Here is an 18,231-nt window from a genome sequence, read left to right as displayed (position 1 = left end):
TTTTATTTATATTTTGTTGTTACATTATTTTATGCATGATCTTTAAAAGTCAGTTTTGAGAAAAGTTTAGATTTAGTATTTTAAATGACAGATTCATAATGATGAATTTTAATAATTTTAAGTTTTAACTTTTATGTTGTTTATTTCATTACGATAGTTTATGTTCAATTTCACGAATGTTTCATAAAATATTTTTTTCGCACTAAGTTTATTTTATTAACATTCATGTTTCATCTACCTTTTTAAGATTTTAATTGTCTGTTTTGGTTTGCTATTTTAGTAGTAGTTTTTGGCGTGTCCGTATGAGAACTGATCATTTTTGGTTGGGTTGCATCACTGTTTCAAATATTTTTTTATTCACGTTGGAGTCATTAAATTTTAATTTCAATCTCGAGTTGTCGAACTTGCAAACGCGATGCATGCCCTGCACTTTTATATTTGAAACATTTTCACACTTTTTCGCATTTACATTCTTGTAAATATTTGAAAATATGAGACGTCACAGATGAAGATTCGAAAAATATGCAGAGAAATATGCAGTAGAATTGAGAGCTTTTGGAGCTTGATTTTTGATTGATTGTTTTTGAGTCTCCTCTCAATTGTTGTTTCTGTCTATTTTGCTTCAAAGTTTGGGCAACTACCCACTAATCCTCTTTCTCATCATGGACCACATTTCTCTCCACTATTTCATGATCTCATTTGACTTGGTCTTCAATTTTAACCCATATCATGTTGCCAATTTTTAGGGCTACAAAATCTCAATCTAGATTTTTTTTTTATGGGCTGAAATTGTTGGGCTGCAAGACTTTCAGGAACTGAAAACTGAGGGAATCATTTTATTTTGGACCGATAAAATGACCTTCAATTTTATGGGTTAAACAATATTTTATAATTATTCAAACATATACTTTGAATTTTTTTTAACTTATAAAAACAATATTTTTTTTCTAACGTAGTACCACGAGTGGTACCAACATGAGCTTTGCAAAATGTCAATGAATAATAATAATAACTATAATCTATTACTAATATGTAAGAGACATATAGTTGGTCTCTTGGTATGCCCACAAAAATATAGAATAAATATATTAAAAAAAAACACACACACACACACCATAAACCGTTTTCCTCCACTATCTCAATTTTTTTCATTTAACTATTTCTCCCATTTTTTCTCCTAAGTTTTGTATTTATTGTATTTAATATATATTACAATCATTTTATTTGATAGTTTTAATTAGAATATAATTTTATTATAAAAAACAGATTGTTTGCGTGCAAAAAGATACTAATCTATACTATATATAAAGCAAGAGCACCTTAGTGGGTATGCTCATTGTTAATTTTTGTTTTTTTAAAAAAAAACCCCACAAAATTATCAAATTACAAAAAAAAATAATAAAATTAAATAAAATATTTTAAAAAAATAAATTTAAATTATATACATGCACATCTATATCTATATCTATATATCTATATAAAAACAGAATAGTTTTCCAAAAAAAGTAACTAACAATTTTTCCGCCTAAAAATCAATACTAAAAATGGAAAGATAATTAATGATAGAAAAATAATAAATTATTGTGAAGAATATTAATTATTGACAACTATTTGACACATATTCATAGACAAAATAAATGAATGTCTTCTTGGATTTTGTATAGATGTTCAAACTATTTATCTTTTTTTTAAAAAATAATAATAATAATAATAATAATGTTTAAATAATATATAAATTAAATTTCATAATTTAATATGAGTTAAATAATTTTAGGATTTTTACGCTAAAATATATATATATAAATAATAGTAATAAAGTTTAAATAACATATAATTAAATTTCAAAATTTAATATGATTTAAATAATCAAAGGATTCTTTTGCTAAAAAAATATTTACAAAATAACAAATTTTCTCAATATTTATATTTTTTCACATCAATATTTAAAAATAAACAGCAAATAAATTCATAATTAAATGTTAATAAAAATAATTTTTTTTTAAAAAAAATGTTAATCAATTCCTTGAAAATAGAATTTTATATTTATGTGTTTATATTTATTATAATATATCATTTATTTTGGTCATCATTTTGAATTTTATTTTTAAAAAAATATTTGTTTTTGTAAAATTTTGAAAAATAAAATAATATAGATTTTTAAAATTAATTTATAATTTATTTTTATTAGTAATTAATATACTCACTCAAAATATCTATATATATATAATTTTTTTTGAACAATATATATAAATTATTTTATAGAATGCAATTATGACGTAATTAATAATATAAATAAAAAGTGCTATTAATTATGGTGACAGAATATCAAAAGTCATCATATAAATTTAGACTTTAAAATGCATGATACATGTTCCAAAAAGTTAATATATATAAGAAAGAATGTCATGTAATATTTCAAAAAATATAGATAGATATGAATACATAAATTCAAATTGATATTTTACAATTAAAAATACATATATTCATATGCATAAAAATATGTGATAAAATAACAAAAGTAAATTTGTGTCAAAATAAAAATTTAATGAAATAAATAAATATCAAGGTATATCTTATCATATGAAACATGAAATATTATTAGAAAAAAATAAATACGAAATAAAAAAATATGAGGTACTGTGGTTGAGTTTTATCTCAAATAACATAAATATTTTATAATAAAATTTAAATTTTGAATATTAATTATATTAGAATGATAATTTTAAATGTGTAACATTTTGTGAAATGGTCTCGTCCGTGAGACGAGTCAACCCTATCCATATTTATGATAATAAGTAATATTTTTGGTATAAAATATAATATTTTTAATTGATAATTAATATAAAAAACCGATCTTAAATGACCCTTGAGACCATCTCATAACAATTTTTGATAAAACATAAAACTTGTATGTAACATTACGTGATGCGTGTGATTGCGGGTGTGCGGTGCGGCCAGTAATAATAATGCGAGGAGAAGAACAAGTACTGGGAATTGCAAAACTGGACCAATGATAATGCTGAGCCGCCAAATAAAATAATAATCAGATCTGAAATTGGATAAGCGACATACTTCCAAACCAATCATTCAGTCTCCAACATTTGCGTATAAATTCACTCACCGGCTCCAGCAAATTTACGTTGCCGGATCGATCGATGTATTCCACGTAGCTGTTGGATGGCGGAGGGATCGTCGAGGGGGAAGAGTGGTTTATCGTCGGTGGATTCAGTTGATTCTCGGTGGGTGTATCAAGGCGAGGACTGGTTTGGGACTGTTACCGACGGCGACCAACAAGACGGCGGCAGCGGAGCTGAGGATCCTCCGCACCTGAATTCTGATGACGAAGACAGCGCCGAGCACAAGTTGATACGTACGGAGCCTAAGATTGATCCGTTTGACGTTGAGGCACTCGAAGTTCGTGGCGCTCAGAGGAATACTTTTGAGGTACGCGTGTTTTTTTAAGTCGAAGCTCTCAAATTTCTCCTACTCGTAGGTCTGTCAATCCTTCTCATCATGATTGCATGCCTGGCTTGATTTCAACAAATTGAATTCGATCAAGTATTTTTTTAGCCTAATTTCTATAACGATCGAGCTTATGCTACTGAATTTGAAAATTTCCACCTTTTGTTTTGCTGCTGATTTATGGAGTGGATTTCTGCTCAGCCATTAATTCAGTTCTGTACTCCTATTAATACGATCTTCACGACCCCTGTTTTTCATATGTATGCTGCCCAATGGTTAGACACGTGTCTCCTCCCATTTGTTAAATGTCAAAATGTTCCTCTAGCAAAGCTTCCTAATTCCTCTTAAACTTACTGAAATCTTGGTATGCCAAGAGTGAAGCAATGAATGTTTCGCTTTGAGAATTTGAAGCTTGACGACAGTAATCTCATAAAAATTATTCAAATGCTGTCCCCTGTTTTGACTTGATGGATTGGCGAATGAGAATTAGGCATCATAGTTTTTGGACTGGTGGAAAATTGCTCTGAGCTAGAAGGTTTGAAATCTTTCAATCTGAAACAGTTGCATTTGATTTTAGTATGATATTGTTCTTTAAGTTTGCATATCCTACTAATGTCAAACACTCTGGTCTAAATGGATGATACTTTGGTGTTTTATCTATTTCTAAGTATTGCGAGAACAAGCACTAAGTCCCTTAAATTTCTAGTTTCGGTTTTTTTTTTCTCGGGCATCTGTTAAATGTTTGACATTATTAGTAAACTGTTCTATTGAAATAGAACCTTGGAAATTAACCTTTTGATAGATTTCTTAATGTCCTGCTGTAGGCATAGAATTGGTGTTTTAATTTTGAAATCATATTTGCAGAATGTCACTTTGGGTAGGAAAATAGTACTTGGCTTTCTGACTCTTGGGGTTGTTTTTGGAGATGTCGGGACTAGTCCTTTATATACCTTCAGTGTTATGTTCAGCAAAGCGCCAGCCAATGGAAAGGAAGATGTTCTTGGTGCGTTGTCCCTGGTTTTGTACACCTTAATCCTGGTTCCTTTGATCAAGTATGCCCTTATTGTTCTTTGGGCTAATGATGATGGTGAAGGTATATCACCTTGCGATTGTTCTTTTACACCACTTACAAAACACACTTACCATGTACTTGTTAATGCATAATCTATATATGAATTAAACTTGTTGATGGACCTATTGTTGCAGGTGGTACATTCGCACTTTATTCATTGATTTGTAGGCATGCTAAAGTTAGTCTTTTGCCCAACCAACTTCCATCAGATGCTCGTATATCAATCTTTAGACTTGAGGTGCCATCAACCGAGCTGGATAGGTCACTGAGGATAAAGGAAAGACTTGAAGCCTCCGTGGCATTGAAAAAGCTTCTCCTGATGTTGGTTCTTGCTGGAACTTCTATGGTGATAGCTGATGGTGTTGTTACACCTGCTATGTCAGGTGCTTTTTACCAGATTCTTTTTTATGTTCAATACTTCCTGGATAACATAGTGATTTGGTAGTAAAAGATAGAAAGAGTTCTAGTGCATTATGCATTTCTAGTGAAGTATTGTTTTTTTATTTTTATTTTTTTATTAAAAAAAATTAAATTTAAGTTTATGGCAATCTGTGCAGTGATCTCTGCTGTTGATGGCTTAAAGATTGGAGTGTCTGGGATCAAGCAAGGTGATTGATATTCGTCTACTAATTACATTTTCCAAAATACATGAATCTATAAATCATTATACTATCCCTGTTTTTCAGATGCTTTAAAGCTATTATGATGTCAGTAAACTTCAATCCCAATTGTCGTTGTTTTGTTCAGTAAGACTCTGTTTGGACAAATACTTATAAAATAATAAACGTTTTTATAATAGCGTTTTTACTAATTTTTTATAAAATTCTTTAAAAGGTGTTTTAAGAATAAACGTGTTTGGACAACTATTCTATACAAACGTTTTTAGAGTTGAAAAGGTGTTTGGACAATTATTTTAAAAAACGATTTTTTAGTACAATACTATTCTATATAAACCTTTTATTTCTCGTTTAACACGCGTTTTTTTATTCAAAAAAACATAATAAAAAACACATATTTCAATTGTTATTTAGAAACTACACTTGGAGAACGTTTTTTCTAAAATATTTTCAAAAACATTCTACAAAAATCTTATCCAAAACATAATTTGAGTTTTTTCGCTTATAAAACACTAAAAACGTTTTTAAAGTACTTGGCCGAACGGAACCTAAAAGATTAATCCAGTTGTCATGAAATGCTTCCATACCAACACTTTAAGCCTCACAATGGTTTTGATTTTGTTTATTGAGTTGAGTCAACAAACTAATTATATTATCCACTGTGGTTTGGTTTGGACATTGCCCTTGACGGTTGAATAAAAGTGGAGGATCCATGTATTTAGATTCCACGTAATGTGAAGATTTGAGAGAAGAATAAATCTTATTTCCACCGAATACAATATTTATACAAGTAAAGGATACAAATCAATCACCACAAAATTAGGACTAAATCTTAGCTAAATTCCATAATTAATCTAATATAATCTAATCTAATCTACTCTATATTTACAGTAGAATCAATTCCTAACTTTGTTCCATTATTCTACACTCCCCCTCAAGCTGGGCATAGATATTGTACATGCACAGCTTGTGACTAATCAAAGTTAGTTCTTGGAAGAGCTTTAGTGAGTATGTCCGTTGTTTTTGATTTTGTAGAAGTATGGATCAATTGTATAATTGCCTTCTCAACTTTTTCTGAAATGAAATGTCGATCTATCTCGATGTGTTTCGTTCTATCATGATGCACAGGGTTCTTTGCAATGCTAATAGCAGCTTGATTGTCACAGAACATCTTGATAGGTTTTCGTGTAGATATCCCCAATTCTTCCAGCAAACGATGTATCCATATTCCTTCACAAACACCCAGAGTCAGAGATCTAAGCTCAGCTTCTGCGCTACTTCTTGAAACTACAGATTGTTTCTTACTTTTCCAGATCACAAGGTTTCCCCAAACATAGGAACAATATCCAGATGTTGACCGCCTATCTGATATGTCTCCTGCCCATTCTGCATCTGAGAAAACTTCAACATTTCTGTCATTATTCTTTTTGTACAACAGTCCTTTCCCTGATGTCATTTTCAAATATCTCAAAATTCTCTTCACAGCTTCCATGTGTTCTTCTCTTGGATTGTTCATAAATCGACTTACAACACTAACCGCAAATCCGATATCAGGTCGAGAATGTGAGAGGTAGATAAGGCGTCCTACAAATCTCTGATAGCTTCCCTTATCAACAGGTGCACTTTCCTCTTCGGTTCCCAACTTCTTAGTAGAGTCCATCGGAGTGTCTGATGGTTTACATCTAAGCATGCATGTTTCTTTGAGTAGATCTAGGACATATTTACGTTAAGAGATAAATATACATGCCTTTCTTCGATCGAGCCACCTCCATGCCAAGAAAGTAGTTGAGATATCCAAGATCTTTGATTTCAAATTCCTCGGCTAAATGTTTCTTCATTTTTGAAAGTTCCTCATCATAATCACCTGTTAAGATAATGTCTTCTACGTACACTATCAAGACTGCTATTTTCTTGTTTGATGATAACTTAACAAATAGAGTATGATCAGTTTGACATTGAATGTATCCTTTTTTCATTGCTGAACTTGCAAACCTGCCAAACTAGCTCGAGGTGACTGTTTAAGCCCATACAGGGGCTTGTTGAGTTTGCATACCTTGTTATCCTTGAAAGATGTTTCAAACCCTGGGGTACCTCCATATAAACTTCTTCCTCCAAATTTCCATTGAGAAATGCATTTTTGACATCAAGTTGATGTAAAGGCCAATCCAAGTTAGCTGCAAGAGAAAAAAGAACTCGAATAGTGTTGAGTTTGGCCACTGGGGCAAAAGTTTCTTGGTAATCTACTCCATAAGATTGAGTGAAGCCTTTGGCTACAAGTCGAGCTTTCAATCTCTCAATACTTCTATCGGCCTTGTGTTTAATGGTGAAAATCCACTTACATCCAACCGGTTTCTTTCCATGAGGAAGATCAGAGATAACCCATGTGCCATTCTTTTCCAAAGCTTTTATTTCTTCATTGACTGCCTTTCTCCATTCTGAATTCTCCAGGGCCTCCTGGATGGAATTGGGAATTTGTACACTATCAAGCGTAGTGACAAAAGCTTGATAGGAAGGAGATAATCCATCATAAGAAACAAATCTGCATATAGATGATTAGTGCACACTCTAACACCTTTCCTCAAAGCAATTGGAATGTTCAAATCATCAGTATAAGGTGCTGGATTTTCAAGACCAAACTGACCAGTAGCTTCTGTACCTGAGTGACTTTGAGAAGGACTTGAACTCGGCTGAGATTCCTGGTCAAATGTGGGAAGAGCTGGCTGCTCTATTATCCTCTCGGGTCTTCTTCTCCTCGTGTAAAAAATGAAGCTCATTATTTGCAGTTTGCGTTGTTTGAGAATGGCTAGGAATCTGATTTTTAGATGGGGTTGTAAAAAAATGACTTTCAGGTATAGTAGTTGCTGGAACGTCTGAAATTTTATCAATGACTTCAGATTGACCACTGTTAATGGGCAGAGAACTGAAAGGTGAATGAGTGGAAGATAATGGTGAGTGATCCTCAAGATTTATGGTCTCAAAAAACTGATATGCTCTCAAATTCTCCCCCTGCATAAAAGTTTTGGTATAGAAGGATTGGTGCTCAAAAAATGTTACATCCATATGGTTATAAACCCTTTTGGTAATCGGAGAGTAGCACTTATATCATTTTTGGTGTGAGGAATACCCTATGAAGATACATTTGATAAATTTGGGGTCCAATTTACTGCGATGTTACTGATGTATATGAACAAATGCAGAGCACCCAAATATTTTTGGATCCAAGTTTGAGATGATTTTTGAATGTGGAAAGACTTGGAGAAGGGATTGACGAGGTGTTTGGAAATTAAGGATTCTGGATGGCACTCGGTTAATGAGGTATGTGGCTATAAGAACTGCATCCCCCCAGTAATGTTTAGGCACGTGAGTGGAGAACATGAGAGACCTTGCTACCTCCAACAAATGCCTATTTTTCCTCTCAGCAATCCCATTTTGTTGTGGGGTATCAACGTAAGAACTTAGGTGGATTATTCCCTGACTCAAGAGGAAGTTTCCAAGAGCTGAAGTGAAATATTCTATGGCATTGTCAGTTTTCAAGACTTGGATTTTGAATTGAGTTTGAATCATGAAAGTGAAATATTGAAAAATTTGACCCAACTTCTGATTTTTCTTTCATCAAGAATGCCCAAGTCAATTTGGTGTGATCATCTACAAATGATACAAACCACCGAGCTCCTGTTATATATTTTTCCTTTGAGGAACCCCATACATCACTATGAATCATGGCAAAGGGGTGAGAAGGTATATATGAAATTCTGGGATAACTACTTCGAGTATGTTTCGCATACTGGCAAGTCTCACAACTGAAATATTTTGAATTTTTATTGATAAATAAAGATGGAAACAATTTTTCTAGATAAAAGAAATTTGGATGTCCTAGATGATAGTGCCATAACATGATTTCACTATCTTTATTGACATGAGGACCTAAGTTTGGCTGGCTCTTAGATGACACACAACTTGCATTTTGAGCTTGTCTTCTGCGAGGAGTGTCACCCTTGTGGAAATAGAGTCCGGAGCTCATCTCAGCACTGCCAATCATCCTTCTTGAATCCAATTCCTGAAATTCACACAACTTGGAGAAAAATTTAGCTTCACAATTGAGATCATGAGTTAATTTACTGATTGATAATAAATTACAATCCAGATTAGGAACATGAAGGACATAATTCAGATTCAGATCCTTTGCAACCATGACTGAACCTATTCCAGCAACTTTTGAAAGAGATCCATCAGCGATACGAACTGTATAATTCTCATTACACGGGCTGTAGTCATGAAATACAGTTCTATCTCCCGTCATATGGTCTGAAGCTCCAGAATCAATAATCCATTGTTGACCGTGTTGCTTATTCACTGTAAAGGCATTTGATAATTTACCTTTATGTGCCAACATTCCTGTTCCAGAAGTTAGATTACTCGACTGAGGCGTAGGATTTTGATGTAGGAGTTTCTGGAGTATATCAAGTTGTTCTTTAGTGAAGGGGCAGCTTTCAATTTGGGCTGGTGTCTCTTCTGCAGCAGTGGTATAATGGGCACGACTTTCCTTTTCCTTGAATGTTTTACGTGGCTTCCAATAAGCTGTTTTTCCATGAAGTTTCCAGCATGTTTCTCTATTGTGTCCAGGTCTTTGGCAGTTGCCACACCATGGTCTCCCCCTTTTGCTGGCGATTTTCACTATAGCTATTTGGTGAAGGCCCTCTTGCTGCAAGGGCAGATCCTTCAAGTAATGGGGCAGGGCTTTGAGTTCCCATCATAACCTTCTTCCTACTTTCTTCACGACGAACCTCTGAGAAAGCCTCCCTGATCTTTAGAAGAGGTTTGGTCCCCATTATTCTCCCTCTGACTTCATCTAGATTTTTGTCCAGTCCAAGAAGGAATTTGAAAGTGCGTTTCTGCTCCACAATTCTCCGATACAACTTTGTATCATTAGGACATGTCCAGGAGTGAACTTCAAGCAAGTCAAGTGGCTGCCAATGTCGAGAATGAGTGTTGAAATATTGGGTAACAGAGAGATCTCCTTGTCGGAGGTCATGGAGTGCAACTTCAATTTCAAATGTTTCTGAGGTGTTTTCGGAATCCGAGTATGTTTCCTTCACGGCATCCCATAATTCTTTTGCGGTTGCATAGAGTAGGAAATTCTCTCCTATATCATTATTCATTGAATTGATTAGCCAAGACATTACCATGTGGTTTTCAATCTTCCACACTCTGAATTTTGGGTCTGTCTTCTCAGGTGCAGTGACTTCCCCCGTAAGATATTCGTCCTTCCCTTTCCCACAAATAAACATCCATACGGACTGCGACCACTGGAGAAATTATGCCCGTTGAGTTTGTGACATGTGATAAACAGAGAAGAGTTGTCGACTCCTGTGTGGTTCACCGCTGAAGTCGGTTCTGTTTTGGAGGTCATCTAACGAGTTGGGCTTTTTGTTTCAGCGGGGCTAGGGTTTTGAGGGTAGGTTCTGTCTGATTTTTTACGATGAAGAAGGCTAGGGTTTTGAGGGTAGGCTCTGATACCATGAAGTTTTGAGAGAAGAATAAATCTTATTTCCACCGAATACAATATTTATACAAGTAAAGGATACAAATCAATCACCACAAAATTAGGACTAAATCTTAGCTAAATTCCATAATTAATCTAATCTAATCTAATCTACTCTATACTTACAGGAGAATCAATTCTTAACTTTGTTCCATTATTCTACATAATGTATTGAGTACTGGGTATTTTGAAAGATTCAAGGAGATGCTTACTTAGAAAATTTAGGATCGGTGGTGGTATCATTTGCTTGCTCTTCAAAAGTCAATTGGGGTACAGGTACTTGATGGCCTTTATCCCATGATCTCCACGACTCCACTTAAGCTGGGCTTATTCTAGAAACATCAATTCCAAATTTTGCAATTTAACCTAATATGCTATTGTAAACCACAAGATCTCCACGCTTCTACTCATAATTGATCTGATCAGAACCTTGCAATACCGACCTTTTCTCATCTCTACATACTAATGAAATATAGTTAGGTCTTATGTACAAATGCCAATGGCACTACTTTCTGAGTGATTTCTCGAGGTATAGAACTAGCTTCCTAAATGAATTAAAGTTTACTCATACCATTACTTGTCTAACGGCCATGCATTCATTTGACTGATGCACTATAGCTGATTATTGAAAGTTTTTAGTTTTCTGGATTGCAGATCACGTGGTGATGATCTCAGTTTCATTTCTTATAATTTTATTCAGTGTCCAGAGGTATGGAACAAGTAAAATGGGAATTGTAATAGGTCCTGCCTTGTTTATATGGTTTTGTTCTCTTGGTGCCACTGGCATATACAACATCATAAAATATGATTCTCAAGTTTTGCGGGCATTTAATCCAATTCACATATATTATTTCTTCAAGCGCAACTCAGCAAACGCCTGGTATTCCTTAGGGGGCTGTCTTCTTTGTGCAACAGGTATGTTCTGAATAAGGTCTTATTTTCATGTTTCAAGGGAACTCTGCAATTGTCTGAAGTCAGGCTAGCTTTAAAATGTTGTGTAGTATGAAATTCAGTTTTCCATCAACTTCTGTGACAATATTTTGTTTGGCCTTTATCCTCATTTATAATTCACAATATCGTGGGCGAACCATTAAATTCTTCGTGATTTTTTCAACTAATTCACCAAGATCATATACATTTGAATGCCAAAGGTTGTTTGACAAATGAAAGGTGATGGAATATGTATAGACTTCAGGGATGACTTTGAAGGGCTTCGAACGAAATAAAAATGTTCAATTTTGTGGGGATGAATCTAGAGAGAAATGTACTCTTTATTTTTGCCATTTTATTTTGATACAGAGGAATATGTATACATGTATACAGCCTTAGGGATCTATCCTTGGAAAATATAGTATCTATTCTAGAAAGGCTACAACAGAATAGCTACAGATCCTATAATAAAATACAGACCATATTTCTAAATCAGATCCACAAAATCGGCCGTAATTCGCTCTGTATAGCTGTGCAGAAAAAAATCTAATCCTGTCATTTCTAGTTTTCAACACCTCCTCAAGCTGGTTGGTGGAGCTCCGTCATTCCCAAATTATTTCTGAATGTATGATCTTAGCCCACAACTCCTCGCTAATTCCTAATGTCATTGATCTGAATTCACGTTGTGTGCTCTACCTTGACACCATATTTTGTTTCTTCTTCTCCATTCTACAATGTTTCCTCATAATATAGTAAAATACCCCGAAGTAAACCTTCTGCCTAACACTGCACCTACCCGATCCGTATCTGCATAGTCTTCCATTTCAGAGTACCATTCAGTAGAGAATTCCCCAGCCTCGATTTGCTTCCAAGTACTTGAATACTTCGTAAATTTATTGAAGGTGAGATTTCTTTGCATTGTGCATAAACTAACTCTTTCACTTACTGCGATTGCTAGATCTGGCCACATATATGAGTGAGATTAGATAAGCTTGCCCACCAACCTTGATATTTATCCAGGTTGAATTGGAGTGTCACAATTGCTTGAAGTCTATCATCCCAACTTTTAGTTGATCCAGACCATATTTTTGTTGTGAGATAAAGACCCTTTTTCCTTGAATGTTTCCCATGCTCTTTTGTTTTTTGTTTTTTTGTTTTTTTGTTTTTTTGTTGTTGTCTGTGGTTAAAAACCAACAGGCTTTGGGTGCTAGCTTGCTTTGATGAATTGTGTTAGAACTGCACATCAACGCTAAAGTATAGTTTATCAGAAATCCAACACACTCAGATTTCAAATTCAGCTTTGTCTTTATTATTATTATTATAATTATATTAAAGCAGCTAATGTGATTTATTTCTGATTATCAGTTTTGTGATTTAGGTTCTGAGGCAATGTTCGCAGATCTTTGCTATTTTTCTGTGAGATCAGTTCAGGTAAACATAAAGCTACTTCCATTATTCTTTTGGTGTTCCTTTTAGTGGGATAATATAGAAGATTCGTTTTTTTCTTTATTTTCTCACAAAGGACATAACTTGTTGTGGCAGCTCACGTTTGTGTTTCTTGTGTTACCTTGCCTTCTTCTGGGTTATCTGGGTCAAGCTGCTTATCTCATGGAGAACCATGAGGATACAACACAGGCTTTTTTCTCTTCCGTTCCAAGTAAATATGAATTATACTAACTATGAATAAGATGTATTTGATCATTCGATTTTGCATCAGTGTTTTCTTGATATTGTTCCCTCCTCCTGTCACAGTTTAGTGTTGTGAAATTTGAGATGGTGACAATTATTTTGAGGTTGACCTTTAATTGCAAGCTAATTCAAGATTTTTCTTGGGTATCTGCTGCAGCTCGAGTTTTCTGGCCTGTCTTCCTCATAGCTAATGTGGCTGCATTGATTTCCAGCAGGACTATGACTACAGCGACTTTCTCTTGTATTAAACAGTCAATAGCACTTGGATGCTTCCCACGTCTTAAAATTATACATACCTCAAGGAAATTCAGGGGCCAAATTTATATTCCAGTCATGAACTGGTTTCTGCTGGCATTGACACTGGTGTTGGTGTGCAATATCTCAAGTATATATGAGATTGGAAATGCTTACGGTAACTCTCAGACCACATCTATTTGGAGTTTGTTTATTTGCTTCGTATGATCCTCCCATTTCATTTTGGTTTTGCATTGCTGTGCTTGTATGCAACTAGTCTTCTGTAAAATTTAGACCTTTTCACATGGATCTTGAGAAAGGCCAATTACTTAGCATTTTTAGCGTATAGCTGTCAGGGCGCAACGCAAGGCACACCAAGGAACTGAGGAAACTTGGAGCACAAGATGCAAAAGGCTGGCCTTTCAATAAAGACATATGGAAGGAAAAAATGACATTTATTAAAGTGTTTTGAGTAAAATTCAAATTCAAGACAAAAACAATAAACCAATAATTACTTATATTTATTTCTCATAAAAATGTAATAACCTGAAAATTCCTTCTATCTGGTAACTATCTGGGAGCACAGAAAATTTATATGATGGATGTAAGTAATTTTTATAAGGTTAAGGTCAATTGATTTGTGTTGGCCCAAAACCTTCCTGAAATTGCTCCTACTGAGTTGGTTGGGCACTGATATTGGGTTTTGGGTTATGATTTTGGCATTTTTGCTTGCCTTTGGTCCCCCTGGTACGAAACTTTGAGAGAGCGGAGACAAGAAGTGACATGTTTGGTTTACTACAAAATAACCTGTCATTTTGTAACGACTGACATCTAACGACCAAATTTGAGGACATAATGTTCGATTGGATATAAGCTGGATTAAATATAAGTTTAGTTTTTCAAAACTCATGTTTAGATAGAGAAGCTCAAAAACGTAATAAAAAAAGTGGAAACCACAAGCGAGAAAATGTAGTTTTCTCAATTTTAGTTTCTTTTTAAAAATAGCTATTTTTCACTATTTTATCAAAACAAAAACTGCTTTTGTTTCAATGAAAAAACCTTAAAAAGCTATGTCTGAAAAGGTTGAGCCAAGTGCTACAGTATCCAAATTGATTTACAAAGCCATGCATTCAGATTATTCACTAGTATATTTGAAAATTTGTTGTTTCCAGCGCTACATGTTCTCACAATCCCTAGTTAGGCTTTGTGTTTGATCACCACTATTTCATCATTAAACCATTCAATCATTTGTCAAGCTAAACAATTTCTTGTATGTTTTAATAGGATGAGCACATCATTGGTGCTTCAGGCCCTGCTTTTTTGGCTGACTAATCTAGTGTTAGCTGCAGTGTTCTAAATGGCGGTCGAGGGCCTTTCTGTAGGCGGTCCGAGGCCATCCGGCGGCGGGGGGGGGGGCAAGCAGGCGGCCGAGACAGTCAATGATTTTAAAATCCCAGTCAACTATCAAAGTCAAATAATTTTAAAAATCAGTCAAAATCAACTTTAAAAATCTTAGATATCACTCTCTTTTGTATTTACTTTTGGTTTTAAATGTCCTCCACCATCAGCCACCACCTGCCTAAAACCGCCTCCATCCGCCGCTGCCGCCATCTGCCACCACCTTAATTATGTTGTTAGTTTGTATTTATATATTTATTTGCACTTTGTCTAGATTGTATATATTGTATGAAGCTTCTTTAGACATAAATATTATAATTACATGTATTACACAAAATTTTGACTATTCGTAATTACATTGCATGATTATACATAATTGCCTATTAAACATTGCTAAAAAAATCCCCCTCCCGCCATTTACAACATTGGTTAGCTGTCACATATTCATGTGACTTCTACCTTATAATGATCTGCTGGAAGATCTAATATGGAATTTTGTTAAGTTACCTCAGCTTATAATTGATGATTTTCAAAGTAGAAGTAGCTGCAGCTTCACGTTTATGATGCCATTATATTTTTGCCTACATGAATATGTGCTTCTACTAGGATCAGACAGGCATCTCTGTTCTAATTTGATTTTCTTACAGGCATTGCAGAACTTGGAGTCATGATGATGACCACAATCTTAGTAACTCTTGTGATGCTTCTCATATGGCAGACAAATATTTTAATTGTGCTGAGTTTTGCCATCATTTTCTTGGGTTTGGAGTTGACCTTTTTTTCTTCAGTTTTATGGAGTGTGGGGGATGGAAGTTGGATCATATTGGTGTTTGCCATTGTCATATTTTTAATAATGTACGTCTGGAATTATGGGAGCAAGCTGAAGTATGAAACAGAGGTGAGGCAAAAGATGTCCATGGATTTGTTGCGGGAACTAGGTCCCAACCTAGGTACCGTGAGAGCTCCTGGTGTTGGTTTGCTTTACAATGAGCTAGCAAAAGGGGTACCAGCTATATTTGGTCATTTTCTTACCACTTTACCGGCTGTGCATTCAATGGTTATATTTGTATGTATAAAGTATGTCACTGCATCCTTCGTGCCTCAAAGTGAAAGGTTTCTATTCACACGAGTCTGCCCCAGAAGCTACCACTTATTTCGTTGCATTGCTAGGTAACTTCTCTCTCAAGGGTGTTTCATAATCTTAGTTTTTGTGTGCTTGTGTCGTCCTTGAGCATGCATGCCTTCACTCATCGTGGCTGGGGGGTTGGTACTTGAAGATAACTGATGTTAATAAGTGAGAGGTTATATCACTGATTTGTTCTGGTAGTTCTATGGATATTTCAAAGTCCAATTGTGGAAAATATAGTGAGAGCTCATTCAGTATTTCAAAATAAACATCACTGTTTTCTGCCTTGTAATGAAATTAGAGCTGCGACGATTGGGGTAATAATTTTTGTACGGGGGTGAATGGTGAATTTCCCTCGTGGTTGGTTGAGCTTGTATTAAATGATTATTCTTAATAAATTTACAAGTCCTCTAAAAAAAAAATAAAAAAAGTGTCGATAAGACTACTTGTCTACTGGCATTCTATTGTGGATAATTTAATAGTATGTTGGATGGAATGATAAAAGTATGTATTGAACAAATTCAAATCTTGGTTTTTGTAACAACTTCAAGCATGCATTAATGTCAAGACATTTGAAAAAATTACTTGATGCTCTCTCTCTCTCTCTCTCTCTCTCTCTCTCTCATTTTGAACAAATTCAAATCTTGGTTTTTGTAACAACTTCAAGCATGTATTAATGTCAACACATTTGAAAAAATTACTTGATGCATTGTTGTTCACTCTTCGGATATTAACGCTTCTCAAAGTGGCATCTAGATAGGCAAGGTAGCATGTCCATTTCATTTGTTTTATTTGATTAGAGCCTCTCACAATCTGTTCTTATGAATCCTGAAGTTAAATCTTGTTCAATAATGCTTTTAGCTGAAAAAAAAGTCCTCAATGTTCAATTCACATGGATTTGGAATGTTAATTTGCAATTGAGACTTGAAGACAATCGTGCTTGTTAATTTGTTAACTTAAAATAGTGGACTTCTTGTTTTTAAATTCAATGTCATTGAATTAGTTCAATAATACGTCAGACATGATTTTCCAAAATATGCATTAGTTCTTCTTTATCCTGTCATTAACTAAGCCAAGTCTCGCGAATTCGGGGATAGTAGCGTTGCTTGTTGGTGTGACTAGTAGCTGATTTTATGAAGATTTTGACCACATGGTTCTCTGACTCTGCAATTGACAGATATGGCTACAAGGATGTTCGAAAAGAAAACCATGAGATATTTGAAAAATTGCTGATTGAGAGCCTTGAAAAGTTTATTCGCCGGGAAGCTCAAGAACGGTCGCTGGAAAGCGAGGGAGATGACTCGGAATCTGAAGAGGAATATTCTATGTCGAGGTTTTTGATAGCTCCCAACGGAAGCCTTTATTCGCTAGCTGCCCCTTTTCTGGATGAGTTTAATAACAGAAACAACTTCATTTCAGAAGCAAGCACCTCAGAAGAGGTAAAACTAGCTTCTACCGAGCCGGTGACTGTTGATGCTCAAGAAAGTCTTGAGATGGAGCTTTCTATTTTAGGCAAGGCGAAGGAGTCTGGAATCGTGTATCTTCTTGGGCACGGAAACATTCGAGCAAGGAAAAGTTCTTGGTTTATTAGGAAGCTTGTTGTAAATTATTTCTACGCATTCTTGAGAAAGAACTGTAGGAGGGGTACCGCCAATTTGAGCGTTCCACATTCACATTTGATACAGGTGGGGATGACTTACATGGTCTAAGCCCGAGAACCAGTTGATCCCATTTGGTGATTAGAAACTTTCATTTGGTGATCGGAAACGTCGTAGTCCGGATTCTGTGGACACGACAAACTTAAGGTGGCAAATTTCAGAGTTCAGGTAGTTCTAGAATCCAAGGTACTGATCCTCAGCTTATTTCAGACGTTATTCATTTATTTATTAAATTATTTCTGAAAATTTTGTAGTTATGGTGTATCTGTTTCGTGAGAGGTGGGAAGTATTGATATTTGATGGTAACATTTCAATATCACTATTTTTTAGTAAATGACTGGTGGAGAGGGCGATTCAGCATGGGTCTGAACCAATGATTTGCAGTTCTTTCAGAGGGCTATTTGTTCCACTTGTATTATGCGTCTCTTTGTTGGATTTGAGCATTTTCAGAATTCACCTATTTGTACTTCACTCTGCGTATCCGTCGATTTTAATGAAAGAAT

General features: G+C 34.8%; 1 protein-coding gene across 1 annotated transcript; it reads left to right on the top strand.

The window, feature by feature from the left end:
* Positions 1 to 2,995: 2,995 nt before the first annotated feature.
* Positions 2,996 to 18,120, top strand: LOC140860218 (potassium transporter 7-like). Its single transcript, XM_073263107.1, has 10 exons — positions 2,996 to 3,444; positions 4,327 to 4,555; positions 4,669 to 4,917; positions 5,092 to 5,142; positions 11,348 to 11,608; positions 13,002 to 13,054; positions 13,166 to 13,280; positions 13,470 to 13,724; positions 15,592 to 16,114; positions 17,248 to 18,120. The coding sequence occupies exons 1-10, from the start codon at positions 3,178 to 3,180 to the stop codon at positions 17,777 to 17,779; spliced, it is 2,535 nt and encodes an 844-aa protein (XP_073119208.1). The 5' UTR covers positions 2,996 to 3,177; the 3' UTR covers positions 17,780 to 18,120.
* The last annotated feature ends 111 nt before the right edge of the window (positions 18,121 to 18,231 follow it).

This window comes from Henckelia pumila, chromosome 4 (genome assembly GCF_033568475.1).
Source record: "Henckelia pumila isolate YLH828 chromosome 4, ASM3356847v2, whole genome shotgun sequence".
NCBI classification, from domain to species: domain Eukaryota; kingdom Viridiplantae; phylum Streptophyta; class Magnoliopsida; order Lamiales; family Gesneriaceae; genus Henckelia; species Henckelia pumila.
The sequence above is the reverse complement of the archived record's forward strand: the minus strand, read 5'-3'. Positions and strand labels throughout refer to the sequence as shown.